Source organism: Elaeis guineensis, chromosome 10 (genome assembly GCF_000442705.2).
Source record: "Elaeis guineensis isolate ETL-2024a chromosome 10, EG11, whole genome shotgun sequence".
Classification (NCBI taxonomy): Eukaryota; Viridiplantae; Streptophyta; class Magnoliopsida; order Arecales; family Arecaceae; genus Elaeis; species Elaeis guineensis.
Window position 1 is genome coordinate 19,679,547 of NC_026002.2, and position 9,857 is coordinate 19,689,403.

The 9,857-nt window shown below is 43.0% G+C and overlaps 1 protein-coding gene across 1 annotated transcript; it reads left to right on the forward strand.

Annotated features, from left to right (window-relative positions):
• Nucleotides 1-3,573: 3,573 nt before the first annotated feature.
• Nucleotides 3,574-4,818, forward strand: LOC140852185 (F-box protein At5g49610-like). The gene has a single exon (XM_073245152.1). It carries the CDS (start codon nt 3,574-3,576, stop codon nt 4,816-4,818), a length of 1,245 nt encoding a protein of 414 aa, XP_073101253.1.
• The last annotated feature ends 5,039 nt before the right edge of the window (nt 4,819-9,857 follow it).

Genomic DNA, 9,857 nt, shown 5'->3' on the forward strand with positions numbered 1-9,857 from the left:
TCTAGGTGACAAGTTCAAATCGATTAGCTCACAACCAAGGGATCTTATTATGTATGATGTCAAAAGGCAATAAAGTAGAACTCTGTTTGGGATAGAGATGCCCATTATTATTTATCTCCATCTGAAAATGACGCTCCGATACAACCATAGGTTTTTTAGTAGATGCTCTTTTTTTAATAAATAAATCCGATAGAAACCATGCTCTTGCTTTTAAGAAAGCAACAGGTCGAATGCAGCAGATGAGAAGGAAGCATGTACATCAACTTGCAGAAATGTGAATTATCTTTAATAAAAAAAAGGGACTTTTTTCTTGTCGCGCGGTGGCAATCCCAATTGCTGCTGGGAGTGATGAAGGTCCACAGAAAGAAATGGTTTCGTAAATTCTCAAAAGGGAATCCAGAGTTGATGAAAACTAGAGGCAAACATTGTGTTCGTTTTCTAAGAACTCGAGTAAATATATAGGAAGTCTTTTTGTATCGAGATTGAACATGTAGACATATAGAAGCAATCAGAAAAAATCCTCACATGTACAATCTACAGTACAACTATTTTGAAAAAAAAAAAATGGTCGATGTTTAAGGAACCTTGATGAAAATCTCGTTTTTCCTTTCATTCTATATCAGCAACACCTGGGTGAAAAGTGTTCTCATAAACATATAGTTTCGACTTTTGAGAATCTTGAAGAAACCGAGAGATGCTACCAATATGGGCTTAGCTCGAGCTGTTCATATGTTTCCTCTGTTTTGTTGACATGGTGATAATGTGCCACTGACAGGATTTAATTCCTGAACATTTCTCGACAGCAAGCTTTTAGGAGAGTCGTTCCAACTGCCAATATTGGACTAAAATCTTGTTGGGCAAGCTTGTTATTTATGGAATTGGAATTCAGGGCTTTAAATTAGATCAGCAGACAAGGTATTCAGATGAACAAGTATCAACGTCTACTAAACAGAGAAGCTTATTTGACATTTTCAATTGTCAACTGAATCTTTTTCTCAATCGAGAATCATAATTTTTTTAACTATATCAACAGGAACTTGGAAGCCGGAGCAAATAATATTATATTTTTTTCTATTTTTATGAAACTATGGTTTTTACTTTCACAAGAACCCACCGAGGGCCAGAAATGGCAGACGATATATATATATATATATATATATATATATATATATATATATATATATATATATATATATATATATATATATTAGGAAACGTGGGGGAAGTGGGAAATTTCCCCAGTATTTTATTAAAAGAAAAGGTTGTTGAGAAATTTTCAAGGTTACATGGAAAGGGAAGAAAGTCTACGAGCAATAGCTTTGTGGCCATCCAAAGCTTTTCTGGACACGAGTCGCCCTACAAAGAAAAGGAGTCCATGCTCTTGTGGAAAATGAAAAAAAGCAATACCTTTGAAATGATCCTAGCATTCTCATCCAAGAAAAAAACATCCTAGCATTCTTTCGTACCATATGTGCCACATCAATGTCATGGCCGGTTGCTCCCAGTCTTTGCTATAGCTTGCTTGCACCTTCCCACTTCTCCAGAAGGTCCATAAGGTGTAGAAGTTAGAGGGCATACTCCTAATGTAAATGTTAAGGCAGGAGATAAAAGGTGACCAGATAACGTGAGCAAAGAGGCATCTGACAAAAGAGTGAGATACTGGAATCTCTATTGTTTTTAATCTTTTCTGATCCCAAACTTTTTCCACTTTCATTTACAATTAATTATGAAGGAGCTTACTATTTTAATTAATTTATCATGTAATTTAGTAACAGCCAGCAATATTGATGAAGTATTTCATTGTTTGATGGATCACAACAATTTACCAACTTTCTTTGTCTATTTTTTGGTACATATCATCTTTCTTTTCCTCGGATCCATTATATGCTTTGTATTTGCCAAAAATATGAGATTTGGACTTGAGATACCATTTTTGAAAGGACTACGAAAATTTGCATGACCTGATCAACCAATTTATTAAATTTTAAAGACTGTCCAAATAAAGTTTATATTTTAATTACAAGTATTTTATTATTTTCTTGAGTTACAACTATTTAACAGCTACTTCATTCCTCTAAATCAGTCTCATATGTTGGCAGTAGCATTCCTTTTTATATTATCTGTACATTTAGAATATTGATTGATCAACAGATTAGAGAGAAAAGATCAGCCTCCTCCTAGAAACTGTTATTCTTTCGTCGTTTTCATTGTTTAGTCATGATAGGAACAGTGGTTAAGTGGTGTCAATACAGTAATGCTTATATGCATATGGTGCCCCATGAAAGCATATGTGATGTGTCATGTTGCAACGCCACAAACACATACTGGCAATCCATGCATGGAAACCATGATGAGTTTGGAAGGTTATGGGCGGTGCACCGCAGACATATAGATGTAGTACTATTTGCAAAATAGAATTTTGCCAACAAATACCTTTTAAGATAAAATATATTTATGGGGCAAAATTATGTTCATGATAATCATGAAATAGTATGAAGACATAAGCAAAATATAATTATCTTATATTAATGGTGCCATTGTCTTGTTACAATGGTTAATGAGATAACCATTATAGAAAAGAAATAGAAAAATCATAGAAGGGGGAAAAAAAAATTCCTCTCACTATCAATATAAGTTCTATTGGAAATGTACATGGAGAGAGAACTATGTAAAGTTCAGTTTGGACATTTTGATAGTCGATCTCTCTTTCTAAATTTAATTCTTCCTATAATTTGAGAAAACATATTTCCATTCAACAATTTCTTTTTTTTTTTTTTTCTTGTTAAGTTTCTCCTTACAATTGATATAAAAAAGGAAATGATTTTTAGACCACCATATATTGCAATGACAATATATGGTGGATGCTGATTTAAGATGGATCAAAATTTTAGGATTCTCTCTCAGTCACAACTAACTTCTATTTGACAATAATCTTTTTTCCCCGATATTTTTTTTTCTTCCCATCTTTCCATAAAAAAATACCTCAAAACGATTCAAAGAGTCTTTTCCATACTGTAGAGTCAGAGAATTATAGGATTCTCTTTCATACTTGCACAAATCCTCCAATAAGTTTCAGAGAATTAGGTTTTCTTCTCATATTTCCATAGAAAAACAGCCCAAAACGATGAGATTTTGGTTCAAACAATCTTTTCCCTAATGTGGTTCGAAGAAGTGGTACTGGATTGCAAAGGATTTGCTGCCAATATGGGGCTGAGTATGAACTCAATGTGCAGGGGCCCCCACTGGATTTTCTCCCACTACTGTGGCCCAAATATTTAGAGATAGATACATATAGATTTTGTCCACTCTGGAACGGGGAACAAGTTCCTGCGTCAATCTTCGACAGCGCGAATCCTAAAGGCGTTGGGAAGCATCCAAAACACTCCGCTGCGTCGACGTCTAACGGTGGTCGGAATCCTTGTCCGTCTAGGTATTTGTATTCAGCGGGCCTTTCTTAGAAGAATTCGAACTCCTACTACCATGAAAGCGAAAACCAGCTAGTATATACATAAAGCTCTTGTTGGCGTTACTAGTATAGCTTCTTGGTCTTCCCGCTTCCGACCTTCTCTGTTCATGGACATGGAATCCAGGAACGAGAAGTCCCAGAACAACGGCGGCGGCGGCGGCGGCGGCGAAGTAGCAAAACGCTGTCGCGTTCCATATGATCTCATTCACTTCGACATCCTCCCGCGACTCTCCTTCAAGTCCCTCTCCAGGTTCAAGAACGTCTGCAAGGCATGGCACGATCTCATCTCCAACGACCCCTTCTTCGCCCTCGAGCAGTCCCGCGGCACCTCCCCCACCTCCTCCGGCTTCGCCTACCTCGGCCGCCGGGGCCTCGAGTTCCTCTCCTCCCCCAACACCCCGGTCGGCGTCCCCGACCCCTCGCTCTCCTTCCTCGGCTCCCATCACATCAGGCTCGTCGCCTCGACCAACGGCCTCCTCTGCTTCTACGTCTTCGCTCTCTACTTCAACTTCCTCTGCGTCCTCAACCCGGCTACCCAGGAGTACGGGCCCATCCCTCAAAGCAGGCGTTGTCGTTATGGTGTCGGTCTCGCCTTCGACCCCTCAACCTCACCGACTCATTATGCCTTGGTCTACCCCAAGCGAGATCACGTCGCGGGAGCCGTCGATGAAGTAGTCGAGTACCGGTTCAAGGTCTTCTCTTCTTGTACCGGCAAGTGGGTGCAGTCTGCCCAGAAGGTCATCGTCAGTGGCTTCCGGTGGCGTCATCAAACTCCAGCACTGTTCTGCGGAGGAGTCTTGTACTGGGACTGCGTCGAGTATTTAATATGGTTCGACCCATGCAAGGACCTCGCAGGCTGGATGCTACTGCCGGCAGCGGTATCGGGACGAGCTCGGCATGCTATCGGGTCATCATCGGAGGGTCAAGTGACCTGCACGGTTATATTGGAGGACACGGTGGAGGTATTCGTGATGAAGGATGGGAACGCTGGCTGCAGCTGCGGCGAGGAGTCCTGGTCGAGAAGATATCGAGTCAGCTTGGAAGGGATGGTCGAAAAGAATCGGCAAGTCTTCGCGGAGTTCTGCAACACGATGAGACTGAGGAACAGGAGCTTGTCAGAGCGGCTGCTCTCCCGGTGGTTCATACAGCCATTGGCATTCGAGGGAGGAGACAAGCTTTATCTGTGGGTGAGGGCCAGGAATGGAAAAAGGGGGAAGGAGAGAGTGCTGTGCCATGACTTGGGTAAAGGAGAGGTGACGCTGATCAGCAACAATGTAAGCTTCGCGCCTGGGGAAGATCGAATCTTCGCCTATCGCAATACCATGGCTAGATTTCCAAATTGGGCCAACTAGCGAGATTTCCTCAAGTGTATTAACGCTGGTGCAACATGTTTATATATATATATATATAATTCCATTATGGTACCATCACACTTTCAGTTAATTTTCTTGATATTATACCAATCTTTCGAATTCCCTTTTATTTTCCTTCTTATTTGCAATATAACTGATTTAACAGACGAGTCTTTCATTATGACTCCTTTGAGGAAATCTTGCATGCATGGTATTAGGTCCCACACAACCTCGGGTTTAGTTGCATTTTAGTTGTGAGAAAATTCTACAAGCGTAGTTGGCATACTAATTTTAGTTAGCTGCTGGGCTCCGTGCCTCATTGAAGTCAACCCCAAGAATAATTTTACTTTGATCTGGGGTGCAGTTTCCAGCATTTTATCTTTAATTTTCCAAAAACTGTGAATCCACGAAGTTGTAGTTAATTCTTGTAGCTTATGTGATCCATGATTCACTGCCTATTGAGGCTAAAAGCTCATGATTCAGTACGTGAGGTGTTGTCTATTCTGTTCCATAAGTCTTATGATTTTATCCTTTAAAAGGTATCTCATATAGAAAAGATTGTCTCTTTCTATATAAGTCAAAAAAAATTTTGACTCGCAAATTTAGACTTCGGATCAGGTCTATATAAATTTTGACATTTTCTAGATTCAAACCCAGCCTATGATCAAATCCACTCACAATTAATATGAAACTAATGATACCCTTTCTTCTACATCACAATATTATCAAATAACCATCTAACAACAATAATAATTCTAATAGTAGATTCATATCAAATACATATATTTTGAGTTGGTGAAATTTTGAGTCGAATATTTAAAAATCCATTTTCTAGGATTACTAATACACAGCATGCATCGTTCCACCAAAAAACCTATATTTTTATAACTCGGGTTGATCCACTAAGCATTCTCCTTTCAAAACTACTGCGCCAAACATGCCACATTGGATTATAGTGGCTACTCAACAACATTTGGATTTTCCCCGATGAAAGGCACAAAACAAAAGCACCTGAACGGTACTTCGTGGTTATTCCTTACCCAGCAGTGGCCTCTTCCAGAGGTTTGCTGTGCTGTCTTCCGAGTGGGGATGCTATCATACGTGCAACCACGCAACAACCTAGTTGACAGCTCTCCCAGAGCCAATCCACAAATGAAAGGTGCTCATCTTTTCCAACCTTCCGTGCTCAACTTCTCTGTCGATTTTCACCTGATCTCCACCAACTCCACCTCCTGGAAGTTTTCTCCTCGAAGGCAAATGGTGTACATCAAACGTTGTACTTCCAGAGGGGTACCAGATGCAGCAGAGTGCTCCTGGTCTAGTATGGCTGTTAGTGGGGTGGCGCAAACAAAGATGCTACAGTCTCCGACCGTGGACAAGCATCATGTCATAATTCCACCTTCAGTAGCAACTGGAGAATGGCCAAGGTTCGGAGTTCAGCAAAATGAATGGTAGACTATGTTAAGATTGGACACTTCGAGATTCGATTCATATTGAGCTCACAGTGAGATCCGTGATAAAAAATAGAGTTTAACGAGATCAAAATCATCTCAAACGGAGCTCGGACGAAGAAGATATGTACGAGAGAAATCGGCATAGAACTCGGAGTGGTGGAGGGCCACCAGCGGCACGGCGGTGGCACGACTGAGTGCGGCCTAGGCAGACAGCGTGCGGGCCGGCCCAGCCCTAGGTGCGCAGGGTGCGCGGGCCGATTCAGGCATGGGCGCGCGGGCTGACCCAAGCCCACGCGCGCCCCCTGGGAGTTCGTTGCCCAGTCCACCGTGGATCAAATGGTGCACAGCCCACCGCATGGACCGTGTGGGTATTTTCCATACGTTTCTTACGGTTCACGATACTATTCTATGGACCGGCGCATGATTGAAGGGCGTGGGTTGTTTTCGATGTTCATCCGATGATCCAGGGCTTTTATATGGGTGTTATTAGGAGTCCTAAATCACATTCTAATAGGGTTTTAAGCCTTTTAAAAGCCCCTGATCGTGAACAGAAGGCTGCGTGGTTCGGTTGTGGCCCGGTGCATCACACGACTTTGGAAAAATCGAACCCAACGAGGAAAACAGATACCGTACCGAGAGAAGGAAGGAGGCTTCTGGACAACGGATAGCGGTCACTTCAGGGGTTCAGGGGGATCTTTCTAAAGAGAGAGCTTTTGTAAGGAAGAATTTTTTGTGAGGAAAAAATTGGGTGTACGAGGGTTAAGGGTGAGATCTCCTCTTATAATATTTCTTTTTTTCATTGTGAAATTTGTATACCCCATGGAGGCGAGCCCTTTTTTAGTTGATCCACGTAATTGATTGTTTTCTTTTTTATTTCTTCTTTCTTCCTTCTGCATCGCGTGTATCGAAAATATCCTGGGAGGTGGTGTCCTAGCCAGACATCCACCAACAAGTAATATCAGAGCGAGACGGTACAAGGACAAAGATTGCAGCGGTGGTGAGCAAGACTGAAGATGAAGAAGACAGGATCAATCAAGTTGGAGATCAACAAGTTTGATGTAAAGAGCAATTTTTTTTTTTGTGACAGGCAAGAGTGAAGGATGTGCTCATCCAGCAAGGGTTGATTGATATTTTCTTGTATGAAAAGAAGCCAACCACCATGGAGGTACAGGATTGAAAATGGCTACAGATACAGGCGATGAGTACCATCCACATATTTCTAGCGGATAAGGTGGTGATTCATGTGCTTAGTGAGATTTCTCCGACAGTGCTGTGGTCGAAGCTCAAGGAGTTGTACATGACGAAATCTCTCACCAACAACACTCTTTTCCTTTGGAGGCAGTTCTACTAGCTGCGGATGACTGAGGGACAAAGCGTGCAGGAGTATCTCAGTCACTTCCAGGAGATCCTCACTGACCTTCTCAGCATTGGTGAGAATGTTGAGGAAAAGACCAGAGCGCTGGTTTTGCTAGCGTCACTTGTCCCTTCATATGAGTCCTTGATGACTGCTCTTCTAGTGAGGAAGAGCACCATCAAGATAGATGAGGTCATCATGGCGATACACCAGAACGAGGTTCTCAGGAAGAAAAATCCAGCTTTAAGCTCAGGTGGCGGTAGCTCAGCTTTGACGGTTTCTGGAGGAGCAGGAGGCGGTAGATAGAGCGACAGAAGATCGCGATGAGAGCGGTCCAAGTCCAGGAGGGACTTGAGCAAAATCAGGTGTTACCGGTGTGACGAGGTGGGGCATCTAGCTAAAGATTGCTTTCAACTCAAAGATCGGACGATGGCTGCTGTAGCGACGGCCAGTAGCTATTCAGAGGGAGATGTCTGGATATATCTGATGAGGTATCTATTTCTTTTCAACAGTGAATTTTAGATTCTACATGCATCTATCATGTATGTTACAGAGAGAAGCAGTTTGACTCCTTGGAGAACAGTGAAGGCACTATTTATCTGCCGGATGGATCAAGCTATGCGATTAGAGACATCGGAACAATCAGCTAGAGAACACATGATGGTGCAGTGAGGAGATTGGGGAAGGTACGATATATATCTAATTTTAGACGAAATCTTATCTGACTGAGTAGACTGAATTCGAAAGATTACAGGATGGTAGCTGATGGAGGAATCCTGAAGATGCTATGCGGTGATAGGATTGTTCTGGAGGGAAAGAAGGGGAAGAGAGGACATTATTATCTGACGGAGAGCCCAGTGCGAGGTGGAGCCTTAGGAACCAGGTGGAGCCCAGTATGAGGTGAAGCTTTAGGTGGAGGTGGATGGGGCACAAGACAGGAGACTCGAGAGGACGAAAAGCGACATCGCAAGGTGAGATTTCTATTGCCGCAAGATGATACCTCGAGTAGGTCTCAGGTTAGGAAGAGCACAGCATACGACGGAGATGGGATTAAGCGGCCTGGCTCGACTCCCATATTTGTCCATCTATGATTAGCAGGCGATTTCTCCAAGACATGGGGGCGAGGAGATCCAGAAGCTCTTGAAATTAGGAGAAAGCCGAATATCGAATCGAGGTGGAGATTATTAATATTTGACGCCTCAAGATTCGATCTACATTGAGCCCACAGCGAGATCCGCGACAAAAAATAGAGTCTAACGAGATCAAGATCAACTCAAATGGAGCTCGGACGGAGGAGATATGCGTGAGAGAAGTCGGCACAAAACTCGAAACAGCGGAGGATCATCGGTGGGCCGGCAGAGAGACGGCGGCACGACCGCACGTGGCCCAGGCACGCAGGCCGGCCCAGGTGCGCGGGTCGACCTAGGCCCACGAGCGCCCTTGGGAGCCCGTTGCCCGGTCCACTGTGGATTGGGCGGTGCACAGCCCACCACGTGGACTGCGTGGGCATTTCCCACGCATTTTTCACGGTTCATGGCACTATTTTGTGGACCGACACACGATCGGAGGGCATGGGTTGTTTTCGGTGTTGATCCGACGGTCCAAGACTTTTATACGGGTGTTATTAGAAGTCCTAATCACATTCTAATAGGATTTTAAGCCTTTTAAAAGCCCCTAATCGTGAATAGAAGGCTGCGTGGTTCGGTTGTGGCCTGGTGCACCATGCGACTGTGAAAAATCCGAACTCAGAGAGGAAAGCAGACACCGTACCGAGAGGAGGAGCAAAGAGGCTCCTGAACAGCGGATAGCGATCGCTTCAAGAATTCAAGGAGGTCTTTCTAGAGAGAGCTTTTGTGAGGGAGAACTTTCTGTGAGGGAAAAATTAGATGTACGAAGATTAAGGATAAGATTTTCTCTTGTAATATTTTTTTTTTTATAGTGAAATTTGTATATCCAATAGAGATGAGCATTTTTTTGGCTGATCCACGTAATTGATTATTTTTTATTTTATTTTTTTTTCCTGCTACATCGTACGGTATTGAAAAGATCTTGTAAGATGGTATCCTCATCGGATATCCACCAATAGACTATGCATCAGCAAAGCAAGGAATGAGTCGAAATTCACGTACCGGAGATGAGTGGTACATCTTGGTGGAAGATGAGTTCTCTGGACGTGGAGGACCTATGACTACCGGGGGCTGACGGAAGGGAGGACATGGTGATGGTGTGGG